Genomic DNA, 14,278 nt, shown 5'->3' with positions numbered 1-14,278 from the left:
GAAAGAAATGTCAGGGGAGCTGAGATGGAGGAAGAGTTTAAGTGGACACTTCTCTTTCGAAAAAGCATGCTGCTTTAGGTGCCAATGACATGCTTGTGTGTGTGTGTGTGTGTGTGTGTGTGTGTGTGTGTGTGTGTGTGTGTGTGTGTGTGTGTGTGTGTGTGTGTGTGTGTGTGTGTGTGTGTGTGTGTGTGTGTGTGTGGTGGGGGGGGGGGCTGTCTGTCCTAGCTGGACTGGACAGACATCTTGGGGGGACTATATATGCCAGATGTATCACTGTACAGAATTGGCTACCTTGGGGTGAGGATGTATGTATATGTGTTAGAAACAAATGAATGGTCTCACTGCCACACATTCCACTTCCTGTATCGGTTGGAGGCACTTCCTGTTTCAAAGGGTGCAGAACAGAAGACAATCCGAATTGTCCCTCCTAATCCATACAACTTTGTATGCAACCAAACTAACTCAATACAGTTCATTTCAATCAACTTCGGTCATTCCTGAATAAGTTGATATGTGCTGCTAATATTCCAGTAGAATCTCCCAATAGACTCATTCCAATAGACTTATTATTCAATATGCATCCTGGACTGAACAAAACCAATTTCAAAGCCATATCTCTCGGCCCTGTCCTAGACCAAAGAGGTGTGTGAGCAAGCGAACGCGGTGTGTGTGTGTGTGGCTTCTCTCCTGCTACTACTTCATAAGTAAGTCTCTCCTGCCTTCCGAGAAGGTTTTTTTTTTTATGATGATGTTTTGTACAGAATATCCAAACATAATTTATTTTTGTTAAATATAATCTTGTTGCTTTTTATTATTATTGTTGTATTTTTATTTGTTATTATATTGAAATAACAGAAGGATGTAGAGTATATAGAGTATTTATACAGTATTATATATATGGTCCTAGGTTTATGAATAATAAAGTATCACGTTGATCTATATACTGGTGTCACGAGTGTGGTGTGTCTTGGTATTCTTACGCACACCTCAATCTATTCCACTCTATGCGCGTGCACACACACTCACACACGCACAAACATACTCACAAACATGGCCCTCGTCAGCAAACATATTTGTGTAATAAACATAATTCCTTTACATACTCATATGTCTGATCATGTCTCCCTTATGGACAATGTGTAATAAACATATTATCCACTGGGTGGCAGTGTTTCAGTGGCCCCTCCTGAATTTCTCTGGGTCTCAGGATAGGAATGCTGATCTCAAATCAGTACCCCCTGTCCATGTAATCTTATGCATTATGATCTCAGCACTCCTATACAGGCTCTGATGTATTATCGGTTTAGCCTTTTAGTCAATAATGAGTTAATAGATAACATAGACAGCATGAACCTGATCATAGATCAGTACACTTATTCTTATTATAGAAGCTTTATGAATACGGCCCCCGATGTAGGATTTGCAAAATAAATTGTCCATAATGAATAAGATTATATAGACAGCAGAGACCAGATCCTAGATCAGCACTCCTACTTTGAGACGCTTTGTGATTGCGGGCCAAGACTCAAAGGAAGTCATTATGCTGTAATTATGGGAGAAGAAGACTCCAACATCAATGTAATTTGGGTAACACCATAATTGTCTCATCTCAAATGGCACCCTATTCCCTATATAGTGACCTACTTTTGACTGACCAGGGCCCATGTGGCTCTGGTCAATAGTAGTGCACTATAAAGGGAATAGGTTGCCATTTGGGACACACATAATGTGGCAGCAGATTCTGTAAACAACAGGTTTGCAGAACAGAAAAAGAATGTCCTGAATCTGTATTCCCTCTAAGTTTAGCTTATGTTGACTATAAAAAAAAAAGCGAATGGAAAAGAGAAGCCCAAACCGTTAAAGCTCAATGCTAACTTCTCCACATTACAGTGATATATGTTTCAACCACTGAAAAGACAGACTTACAATTTATTGAAAGAGCATATAAAATCTACTACAACAGATATTGGACTAGATATATTAAATGCTGTGCTCTTCCCATAAGCACTGTGGAGTTGCCACTAAGGTAGCCTACCACATTTGTGTTGCTGTTGTTGCCAATGGAAAATGCTTATTTCCTTGGGAACTGGGAACTTTATAGAATACAATTACACTATTGTTGTACTTCTGTTAAGTTTTCCCATCTCTGCCTGCCGGTGCAAGACAAAAGGCAAAAACTCCCACCAACAACACCCAATTAGTTAACTGCCTAAAACCCCTGTCATCTGTGAGCAATTATGAATGGGTGGCATTTCTGTAAAAGGTCATGGTTCCCTATGAAGTTAAATATGATCCAACAGAATAGTAACGTGGGAGTTGAAGATTGCACTTCCTGCAATAAAGCTGTCATAAGAATGACACGATGCCACTCTGAGGTGCCCCTAGACTATGGTCGTGGGTCAGTTTTGCATTTTCCCCACTAACGGTTAAGGTTATTGTTGGGGGTGGGGAAGCTGATCCTAGACCTGCACCTAGAGGAAACTTCAACTAGAACTAATGCGTTACATTTTAGAATGAATCTATCTATATATCCAAGCTCCTCTTTCATGCATCATGGCAAAGCCAAACCTGCGATTCACGCTTATTCCGTCTTTATAAGCATTAGAATATATATTCGTAATAAAGAGATACTGGACTGTTCTCACCTAGAACAATTAGTATTTTATGCAGAATGAGTGGCCCTATATGAAGGCATAACCATGTTTGACTGTCACACAAGGTAAATAGGCCTAGGTTGATTAAAGATGGTGTTTAAGAGGGGGGTCATTCAAGCCTACAAGCTTGAGCAACCCATTTAGCCTACATTTTACACGATGAAGAAGTTTAGTTATAAGTTATATCAAACAAACGTCGTGCTCCTTGAACATTTAGAATAGAGGCTCGTGGATGTTTTGTAGGACATGTTGAGAGGGGCAGGGTGGATATTGTATGGTTTCTGACGAGGGACGTTGGTAAACACAGTTTAAAAAAAAAAAAAAAGTATATTTCCTCTCAAAATGATCGTGAGGTGTGTGTGTGTGTGTACACGACATAGACCTATATATATCTTTTTCATTTTCAAAGTGGTCGTGATGGCGGGGGCGTCTTTTATGCCGGAGAGATGCGAATGTTACTGAGGTACTTCCATCCCTTTTCCCACCCAGTCAACAGAGTCGTTTGAGAAAATAGCTGCTGCGGGGGAGGGGAAGCGCTAGGACCCACTCCAGGGGGAAAAGGGAACAGAAGAAAACAGCGAGGAAAGAGTGAAGGAAACACTATTAGAGATACGAACACGTGGAAGAAGAAAAGGAATGAGACTTTTCATTCTGATTTGAGCATTTTTATGACTGGAGCAAAGATCCGTTCATGGCTCTCTTCGATGGAACTTTTTAGAGAACTCAATTTAATTGCGCATATCAGCGATGTTTCGGCGAGCGACTATATCCCATAGTCTTCTTTGTAGGCGCATATCGATGGAAACCGCGGACGTTATCGTTGGAGAATAACTGTGAGCAACATTTAGAACAAGTAGGCCTATGCTATCAGTCGATATGGAAAGAACGGAGGCAGCGGGGTGGAAATTCCTACGGGACTCTCTCCTACTTTGTCTTTTTACCGGTAAGAGTTCGTTCATTTGTCCCTGGTTCTCTATAGGATGCTTTTGTCGTCATCAACGTGCGCAAATGTTTTATTATCAGCAAAAGTGTTCCTTTAACAATGGTTTACTTTTTTATTCGGCTAATTGTGAATGTGAACTCATCAACCCTATGCATGGGTGGTTTCACAACGTAAACGAACGGTAGCGATATCGCTAAAATCCGTGCTTTAAAGTAGCGGTCCATCAGACATACCCGTTCATTTACTCAATGGTAAAAGAGTCCCTGGGTAAATAAAACTACTGTAGCTTACTGTATGTATCGCCACTTCTACAATGAAAAAGGCTCAATTGATCTCGTAAATGTAACCCAACAATTTGCATAAACCCTTACATCAAAACTCTGAAGCGATATACTTAGAAGACAAAAGTGTGTGTGTGTGTGTGTGGGGGGGGGGGGGGGGGGTACAAGCCCTGCTCGGCGTTAGTCGCAGAACTATACTGCCATTGTCCCCAGCGTAAAAAGCGACAGGACCTGGAGGTTGGGAGATAGACCTCAAGGGACCACCCATATAGACTCCCATCGTTGGATGACACGCACATCAAAGTAGTTACACTCCACACTTCACAGGGAGAAATGTGTTTTGAAGCCCAAATGGCGCCCTATTCCCTACACAGTGCACTACTTTTGACCAGAGCCCCATGGTCAAGGCTACTATTATAGGCCCACACAGCCTTTTCAGGGTTGGAAAATACAATCTGCCATCAATCAGTTTGTAAGGGATGCGTTGAAAATACACCAGCTTTTGAACAAAGTGAGAATAAAGCTGGAATGAAGATGAAAATCCTTGAACACACACACAAACACACCAGTAATTTGTGGCAGTATGCTTGAAGGTTGAGAAACTGCAGGGCTGTGTCTGGGTTATATTATGTGGGGGTTGAGGAGGGCAAACACTGAGATATAGGACATACAACCTATAGACAGACCGTGTGTGTTCGAATACCACAAGTAGTGTTTCCAAATGTCCTTTATTTCAAGTGCTTTCTCATTTTGAGACCACTCTCCATAAGCCATCCCATTCATTTCAAGTTGTCACGTATCCATGTGTCTCCACTGAAGGACTCTCACAACCAGGGGCCGGATTCACAAAACATTACTTACGAAAAAAACGTAAGAAATGTCTTCTTAAGAAGGTTTTGTGAATCCGGCCCCAGCTCTCCAAAGCCTCGGAGTGCCTGTAACCTTCAGTGCTTCATCTTTGTCGTGCTCACATACACACACAGGTTTACACATTTTTAGATTACATTTAAGTCATTTAGCAGATGTTCTTATCCAGAGCAACTTAACAATGAGTGCATTCATCTTACGATACTGTAGCTAGGAGAAACAGCACATCACAATCAACAAAGTATTTATCAGAAAAGTCAGTTCAAGGCTAACAGGGTATACAAAGGGAAAAGCTTTGTTGAGAGAGAGGTATCTGCAGGTTCAGACTAGTGCAGAGAGAAAGAACACAGAGGTGAAGTTAGTGAATAGTGCAGTTGACTAAAAGTTTACGCTTTCACATAAAGCAAATCTTTTCTGAAATGTCTTGTATGATCTCCATTCACATCGCCCTGTTGTCACACAGCTCCTCTTATTATCACCCTTCTCGATGTGTCGTGTTTGTGTTTAGGTCCCACTCTACAGGATGAACAACTTTTAAGGCTTGATGAAGCCTTCATAAACCCTCTATAAGGACTATATGTTTCCACTTATCAAATATCTTAGTTCGTGTTTTGTGAGTTTAAGTGCAAAATGGTTGTTTTACTCTAGTGGGAAAAAAACTCTTAAGTTACTCTTTAAAAAGTCTTGATCTTAGTGACATTTCCATATTTAGAAAAGGTTCGATTAAGCAAAAGACAAAGTTTTAAGTGTATGTGCCGTAGCTGCTCTCCATTGTGTTTTTAACCTTTTGTAATATGAAAACAGCATTTTGATTTTGGCCTTTAAAGGGTTTTGGAAATCTTGATTCCAAAGAGCACTCTCTACCTTTCTCTCAGCATATTAGATGCAGGGTGTGTGAGTGTGTGCATGTGTCCGTAGTAGAGGTAGGTGTGTGTGTGTGTGTGTGTGTGTGTGTGTGTGTGTGTGTGTGTGTGTGTGTGTGTGTGTGTGTGTGTGTGTGTGTGTGTGTGTGTGTGTGTGTGTGTGTGTGTTTATGCGTCTCCATATAATGTATTGCATCTCTCCTGCAGGTCACAGTGAGGCCCTGTGTGATGGCTGTGTGGAGTACTGCTGTGAAGGCTCTCCCCCTTTCTGCTGCTCCTACTACGCCTTTATGGGAGATGTCCTCTCGTAAGTACACACACATATGCTCACACACAATGTCACCTATACATACACACATACTCAGTCACCCTCAGTCTAAAAACACACACTCACCAACTACACACACACACACGCACACAATCACTTCTCTACCACTTGCCCTTTCCACATGCAGTGCATGACCCCTCTGAGAGATTTGACCTTCGTCATTTGGCTCAAGACAGCTGGCCTCTCGCTTTCTCAGTCCTCCTCACCAGTCCACCTATGGAGTATAACACATGCTACCTGCTACAGTCCACCAATGAAGAGAATAATGATATTAAAGTGTTGTGTAAGCATGGAACATTAATTAATACCACAGTTCAAATTCACCCTTTTTACACCATAAAGTTGATGCTAAATATGGTTTCACAAAAAAGTGCTATTGAATAGGCCCATTGAATGTGGACTCATTTTATCTAGCCATATAATGTAGCTCTTTCAAGGCCATGGTTGTCATAAGGTAATGGGGAGGAATAATGGTTCCTTGTCTCAAGAGAGATATCTCATCTCATTCTACAGCCTCTCCACAGCCTTTTAAATGGATTTTGACCACATACATACACAAAAGCACACGTGCATGTACACACATACACACTAACACACACACACAGGTCTGAGTCATATAATCAGATGTTTGAGCAGATCTCCATGGTTGCACCACAGACATGTTTGGTCATTCATCTTAAGATAGCTAGGTGAGACAACAACATATCACAATCTTACTGCATTGCTGCTTGGATTCCACCTGGCGATCTGTTCACCGTTTGCCCTGGCCAGTCTCCCCCTGTCTGGTATCCCCCCCTCTCCCGAGCTTTTGCTCGCCTCCAGCACACATGCACTGTTGGGGCGAGTGACTCTGAAGTCGTTATATGTTTTCTTTTTTTCTAGAATCTAGAATCGGCTTCCTATTTCCCAAACAAAGCATCCTTCACTCATGCTGCCAAACATACCCTCGTAAAACTGACCATCCTACCGATCCTCAACTTTGGCGATGTCATTTACAAAATAGCCTCCAATACCCTACTCAATAAACTGGATGCAGTCTATCACAGTGCAATCTGTTTTGTCACCAAAGCCTGGTTAAATAAAGGTGAAATAAATAAATCAAATAAATGAACTGGCCTCTGTAAAATGATATAGAATCAGCTTGATCCCCTCTGTCGAAGACGCTTGGACCTTCTTTTTTTTTACATTTTCAGTGGTATTGTTAACAAACATGCCCCCATAAAGAAAATGAGAATTAAAAACAGGTTCGACCGTGATCTTGCAGAGTTACTCCACCTCAAGAATTGCATTTGGCGAAAGGCTCGGCACACGCATACTCAGGCTGACTGGCTCTCGTTCAGGCAAATGAGAAATATGTGCACTCAGGCTATCCGGAAGGCCAAAGTGAGTTACTTTAAGGAGCAGTTCTCTCTCTGTGGGTCTAACCCCAAGAAGTTCTGGAAAACAGTTAAAGACCTGGAGAATAAACCCTCCTCACAGATGCCCATGTCCCTTAAAGTTGATGGTGTGGTTGTTACTGACAAGAAGCACATGGCTGAGCTCTTTAATCACCACTTCATTAAGTCAGGATTCCTGTTTGACTCAGCCATGCCTCCTTGCCCAGCCAACATTTCCTCATCTCCCACCCCTTCTAATGCGACTATCCCCAATGCTTCTCCCTCTTTTTCCCCTACAAAGTTTCTCCCTGCAGGCAGTCACTGAGTCCGAGGTGCTAGAAGAGCTCCTGAAACTTGACCCCAAAAAACATCTGGGTCAGGTGGTTTAGAACCTTTCTTCTTTAAGGTTGCTGCCCCTATCATCGCCAAGCCTGTCTCTCCTTTCTGGGGAGGTTCCCATTGCTTGGAAGGCAGCCACGGTTCGTCCATTATTTAAAGGGGGATATCAAGCTGATCCTAACTGTTATAGGCCTATTTCTATTTTGCCCTGTGTCACGGCTGTTTGAAGGATTGGACCAAAATGCAGCGTGTTCGTAGTTCCACATATTTATTAACTGTGAAACTGAATGCAATACACTTAAATTACTTGAAAACACAAAAACAACAAACCGTGACGCAGAGAGGAAAACACACTACTCAAAAGATAATAACCCACAAACAACAATGAGAAAAACCCCTACTAAAATATGATCTCTAATCAGAGGCAATGAGGATCAGTTGCCTCCAATTAGAGATCAACCCCAAACAATCCCAACATAGAAATAGACAAACTAGAACTTAAACATAGAAATAGAAAACATGGAACAACCCAAAACACCCCCTGTCACGCCCTGCCCTACTCTACTATAGAAAATAGAAAATGACATCTTACTAGGGTCAGGATGTGACACCCTGTTTATCAAAAGTGTTGGAAAAACTTGTCAATAATCTACTGACTGGCTTTCTTGATGTCTATAGTATTCTCTCTGGCATGCAATATTTTTCCCGCTCAGGTTATGGATGTGTCAGCTTTTGATACAGTAGACCATTCCATTCTTGTGGGCCGGCTAAGGAATATTGGTGTCTCTGATGGGTCTTTGGCTTGGTTTGCTAACTACCTCTCTCAAAGAGTGCAGTGTATAAAGTCACAAAATCTGCTGTCTCAGCCACTGCCTGTCACCAAGAGCGTACCCCAAGGCTCATTCCTAGGCACCACGCTCTTCTCAATTTACATCAACAACATAGCTCAGGCAGTAGGAAGCTCTCTCATCCATTTATATGCAGATGATACAGTATTATACTCAGCTGGCCCCTCCCCAGATTTTGCTTTCTTAGTGTTCAACAAGCTTTCTCTACCTTTAACCCTGTTCTGAACACCTCCAAAACAAAGGTCATGTGGTTTTGTAAGAAGAATGGCCCTCTCCCCACAGGTGTGATTACTACCTTTGAAGGTTTAGAGCTTGATGTAGTTGTTTTTTTTATTTTTTATCCCAGCCCCCATCCCCGCAGGACGTCTTTTTCCTTTTGGTAGGAATTTACAATGACTTGCCTAGTTAAATAAAGGTTACCGTAAATAAAATTTAAAAAAACACGTTTTCCCTCAACAAAGTAGTTTTCAACAAAATAGCCTTTTTGGGGGAGGCGGTGGCCGTGGGATTTATTTAAGATACTCTTTAAAGAGGTAGGGAGGTGAATTGAAATTCTATGCAGAATTGATTTGTGAGAAGATGAATTGGATGAGATGACTTACCAGCAGCCACGAACTAGAATGAAAAGGGGAGCATTCAGTCAAAGTGACAAACGTGTGTGTGTGTGTGTGCGTTTTCTAGGGGCACGGCGATCTCGGGCATCGTGTTTGGTGTGGTGTTTCTGATGGCAGCGCTGGCAGCCTTCTTCCTGTGTGTGTGCATGTGTGTGAAGAACGGGCGAGGGGCCCAGGTGGACGTGTTCAACACCTCCTACATCAACACTGTGTCCCAGGGCTACCCAGGTAAGACTGATCTAGGATCAGGTCCCCCCTGTCCATATAATCTTATTCATTATGATCTAAAATGCTAAACTGATCCTAGGTCAGCTCTCAGGGTCCATATAGTTTAAAGTTGTATTAGTCAAATGCACAAGTACAGTGAAATGCTTAAAGGTCCAATGCAGCCATTTTTATCTCAATATCAAATCATTTCCGGGTAACGATTAAGTACCTTACTGTGATTGTTTTCCATTCAAATGGCGAAAAACAAACAAAATTAGCTTCTTAGCAAAAGAGCAATTTCTTATGCAAGAATTTTGCTAGGACTGTCTGGAATTGGTCTGGGTGGGGAGAGGAAAACTGAAAACGAACTGTTATTGTCAGAGAGATTTGGAACTCTCTTTCTTATTGGTCTTTTAACTACACTGAACAAAAATATAAACACATGTAAAGTGTTAGTCCCATGTTTCTTGAGCTGAAATAAAAGATCCCAGAAATGTTCCTCTAAATGGGCATTATCATAATTTTCACAATTTCACAGTATTATTCCATATATATAAAACACAAGAAAATAACATTTTTGACTGCCCTGGTCCTTTAACCCCTTACACTTGTGAAAATTGGCCGATATAGATAGGGACAAATGTATATATATTTACAAGAATAACTATAAAAAGCATATACATGAGCATGGTAGCAATTGAAAGAGAACACTTTGGAGATTATGGGGAATTTATCAGACCAAAGGTGAGGACAAAACAGTTCACCTTACACGAGACTGATTCCAAACATTACACTGTTGATTTTATGTGCATCTTACATTTACTTTACTTTCATTGAAATGGCGTGGAAACAACATTGATTCAATCAGTGTGTGCCCCGTCGTCTGCTAAGTTATAAAATACGATCTTACGGTGTCAGGCTTTCAAAAGGCACAGACAAACAGATTGTAATTTTGATGCACATAGAATGGAGTCATTAGTGCATCCAAGTGCATGTTTAAATAACATTAAAAAGGAACATTGTGCGCTTTTATGCACGTTGCATGCATACACACACTTGCATTGAAACTTGCATTGAAACACACGTGCACACACACGGGACACACACATACACAAATGTAAATAGTGCCACACATGCACAGAAACGCATATATTTGGCCTTCCTGTCATGATTTTTGTTGTCTTTGATGTCTTTTGTTTTTGCGTTGTTGTTTTCTGTTGTTGTTTTCCGTTGTTTTTGTATTTTTTCTCTTTTGTTCTTTTTGTTGGTTGTTGGCGCATTGGGTCGGTCGGTGGTTTTGGTTGGGTTGGAGGGGGATGGTGGCGGGTGGGGAGTGGGGGGAGATTTTTCGAGGCGGACTTGTGGGGGATTTCTTGGATGGTTGAGGGGAATCTCTTGAGTGGAACTGTGGGGAGATCTTGGAAGGTTGGAGACCTGGCGCCTGGGAGCTTGGGCCGGTGGCCGAGAGGTCGCTGGTTCGGGTCCCCGATTTGAATGGGTGGGGATCTGAATGCCAAGAGCGTGCAAAGCTGTCATCAAGGCAAAGAGTGGCTACTTTGAAGAATCTAAAATATATTTTGATTTATTTAACACTGTTTTGGTTACTACATGATTCCATATGTGTTATTTCATAGTTTTGATGCCTTCACTATTATTCTACAATGTAGAAAATAGTAAAAATAAAGAAAAAGCCTTGAATGAGTAGATGTGTCCAAACTTTTGACTTGTACTCTACAGTCAGTGCATATAGTCCTTGGTGGAGGTGGGCAGCTATTGTCTATCTGTATAGAAGTCTCATTGCTTGGAAGTCTCATAAGCTGTCTCGGAGCCTGTTGGTACGAGACCTGATACTCTGGTACCGCCTGCCGGACGGAAGAAGAGAGAACAGAGGTGCCTGGAGTCTTTGGTATTTTTCAGGCCTTCCTCAGACACTGCTTGGTGTGTATGTCCTCATCTTATTCGTTATGGTCTAAAAGGGCAAACTGATCCTAGCTCATCACTCCTACTCTGAGACTCTTTATGAATACAGGCCTTAACCACTGCTTCTCCACTAACCGGCTGAACAGAAAATTACCCGGCCTCCAATTTACACATTTCCCTGCAGTGCAATGATTCCACCAATAGAGGACATTGCTCCTCCACCAATGACCAACACATACTGAAGTCTAGAACGTTTCTACCAGTGGAGGCTGCTCATAATAATGGCTGGAATGGTATCGAACATGTGGTTTCCATTGGTTGATACCATTCCATTGACTCCAATAAAGTCTGGTGGGAGGAGCTATAGGAGGACATGCTCATTGTAATAGCTTGAATGGAATCAATGGAACGGAGTCAAACGTGGTTTCCATATGTTTATTTAGTGTTTTTTTCTGTGTTTGAAATGAGCCTGTCCTCCTATAGCTGCTCCCACCAGCCTCCTCTGATTGACTCCATTCCAGCCATTACTATGAGCCGTCATCTCCTCAGCAATCTCCACTGGTTTCTACAGCCCCATCAAAGCAGATACAATGACATAGCAGGGTCTGTTGTATCTGTGTAGTATGTGTGTATTGGCATAATCTTTATTTATCCAGCAACTACTGTTAACAAACATGCACTTTTCTCTCTCTGTGTCTGTCTGTCTCTCCCTCTTTCTCCAGGACCCCCACCTCCCTACACCTATGACTATGAGATGTACCCTTCGGCCATGCGCCCCCCTCCCTACACTCCCACCCCACCTAGGACAGACAGCTACTCCCCTCCCCCTCCGTATCCGGGCTGTAATCGCAAATGACTTGGAAGACAAAATGGAGAACCCTGACCAGGCTACTTGCCTTTCTGAAGGAGCACATCATGGATTAAGCTTATGCAGTGTAGCAGAGAAAGATGAGACTGTACGCATATCCTTTCGAACCTCTGGATCACTTAAAATGACTGCATGTGGACTGGACCACTTTGACCTTTTCTTGTGGGTGTGATTGGGTCAATTAAACTGATTGGTGTTTTGTGTGTGTGGGGGGCGGGGTTGAAAACCTCTGAATCACTTAAAATGACTGTGCGGACTGATCTGCTTTTGACCATTTGATGTGGGGGTCAATCCAACTGATCAGCTTTACGGGGGTGAAAACCACTAGTAGTATTTGACTCATATTCTATGTCAATGAATATGAGTGAGGGGACAAAGTACGTAACTTTATTTGAAGATGTGGATCTTTGTTGTACCATTTCTCTGGTAGAGATGTCTGTTAGCTGGCTTTCCTTCAGGTCGGTGCTCTTCCCTATCTTATTTCTACAAGGCAAAGGAGAGAAAACTGTAGCCTAGTCCTAGATATATGTTTGTGCTGTATTGCCAATTCCTTTATGTGGCAATGACCTGAGGACATGGCGAGACAGCACAAACAAATCTGGGACCAGGCAAGGAAAACTGTGAATTGTGCCGTAGAAACAGGATGGTAAACATACGGCTCCAGGGTGAAGTTTCCCCTAGGTACAGATCTAGTATCAGCTTCCCTTCCCAACCTTAACTATTAGTGGAGATACTACAAAATTGACCCAAGATCTAAAATCTAAATCAAACTTTATCAAACTTTATTTGTCACATCCGCCAAATACAACAGGACCTTACTGTGAAATGCTCACTTACAAGCCCTTTTATTTTTATTTATTTTACCGTTATTTTACCAGGTAAGTGGACTGAGAACACATTCTCATTTACAGCAACGACCTGGGGAATAGTTTCAGGGGAGAGGAGGGGGATGAATGAGCCAATTGTAAGCTGGGGATGATTAGACAGCCGTGATGGTATGAGTGCCAGATTGGGAATTTAACCCTTAACCAACAATGCAGTTCAAGAAAGAAAAAATATTTACCAAATAAACGAATGTAAAAATTATAAAAAGTAACACAATAATATAACAATAATGAGGCTATATATGGGGGGTACTGGTACCGAGTCAATGTGTGGGGGTACAGGTTAGTTGAGATCATTTGTACATGTAGGTAGGGGTAAAGTGACTATGCATAGATCTTCCCTGTGGCTCAGTTGGTAGAGCATGGTGTTTGCAACGCCAGGGTTGTGGGTTTGATTCCCACGGGGGGCCAGTACAAAAATGAAATGTATGCATTCACTACTGTGAGTTGCTCTGGATAAGAGCGTCTGCTAAATGACTAAAATGTAAATGTAGATAATAAACAGCGAGTAGCAGCAGTGTAAAAACAAATTTGGGGTGTCAATGTGAATAGTCTGGGTGGCCATTTGATTAATTGTTCAGCAGTCTTATGGCTTGGGGGTACAAGCTGTTAAGAAGCCTTTTGGTCCTAGACTTGGTGCCCCGGTACCGTGACTGGAGTCTTTGACAATTGTTTGGGCTTTCCTCTGACACCGCCTAGTATATAGGTCCTGGGTGGCAGGAAACTTGGTCCCAGTGATGTACTGGGCCGTTCGCACTACCCTCTGTAGCGCCTTACGGTCAGATGCCGAGCAGCTGCCAAAGCAGGCGTTGATGCGACCGGTCAGGATGCTCTTGATGGTGCAGCTGTAGAACTTTTTGAGGATCTGAGGACCATTGCCAAATCTTTTCAGTGTCCTGAGGGGGAAAAGGTGTTGTCGTACCCTCTTCGCGACTGTCTTGGTGTGTTTGGACCATGATAATTCGTTGGTGATGTGGACACCAAGGAACTTGAAACTCTCGACCCGCTTCACTACAGAGCCCGTCGATGTTAATGGAGGCCTGTTCCACCCGCTTTTTCCTGTAGTCCACGATCAGCTCCTTTCTTGCTCACATTGAGGGAGAGATTATTGTCATGGCACCGCACTGCCAGGTCTCTGACCTTCTCCTATAGGCTGTCTCATCATTGTCGGTAATCAGGCATACCACTGTTGTCATCGGCAAACTTTATGATGGTGTTGGAGTCGTGTTTGGCCACGCAGTCATGGGTGAACAGGGAGCACAGGAGGGGATTAAATACACACC

The 14,278-nt window shown here is 42.4% G+C and overlaps 1 protein-coding gene across 1 annotated transcript; it reads left to right on the top strand.

Annotated features, from left to right (window-relative positions):
* Positions 1-3,061: 3,061 nt before the first annotated feature.
* On the top strand, positions 3,062-12,941 carry cyyr1 (cysteine/tyrosine-rich 1). Its single transcript, XM_029741377.1, has 4 exons — positions 3,062-3,600; positions 5,819-5,918; positions 9,184-9,344; positions 11,966-12,941. Exons 1-4 carry the CDS (start codon positions 3,519-3,521, stop codon positions 12,097-12,099), a joined length of 477 nt encoding a protein of 158 aa, XP_029597237.1. The 5' UTR covers positions 3,062-3,518; the 3' UTR covers positions 12,100-12,941.
* The last annotated feature ends 1,337 nt before the right edge of the window (positions 12,942-14,278 follow it).

The sequence above is a fragment of the Salmo trutta genome, chromosome 39 (assembly GCF_901001165.1).
Source record: "Salmo trutta chromosome 39, fSalTru1.1, whole genome shotgun sequence".
Classification (NCBI taxonomy): Eukaryota; Metazoa; Chordata; class Actinopteri; order Salmoniformes; family Salmonidae; genus Salmo; species Salmo trutta.
The sequence above is the reverse complement of the archived record's forward strand: the minus strand, read 5'-3'. Positions and strand labels throughout refer to the sequence as shown.

Bases quoted from the DNA above. Each gene is read 5' to 3' on its own strand.
- cyyr1 (XM_029741377.1), top strand. From the start codon at position 3,519: ATGCTATCAGTCGATATGGAAAGAACGGAGGCAGCGGGGTGGAAATTC. The intron at 5,919-9,183 runs GTAAGTACACAC...TGCGTTTTCTAG, and splicing joins TTTATGGGAGATGTCCTCTC to GGGCACGGCGATCTCGGGCA. The intron at 9,345-11,965 runs GTAAGACTGATC...CTCTTTCTCCAG, and splicing joins TGTGTCCCAGGGCTACCCAG to GACCCCCACCTCCCTACACC.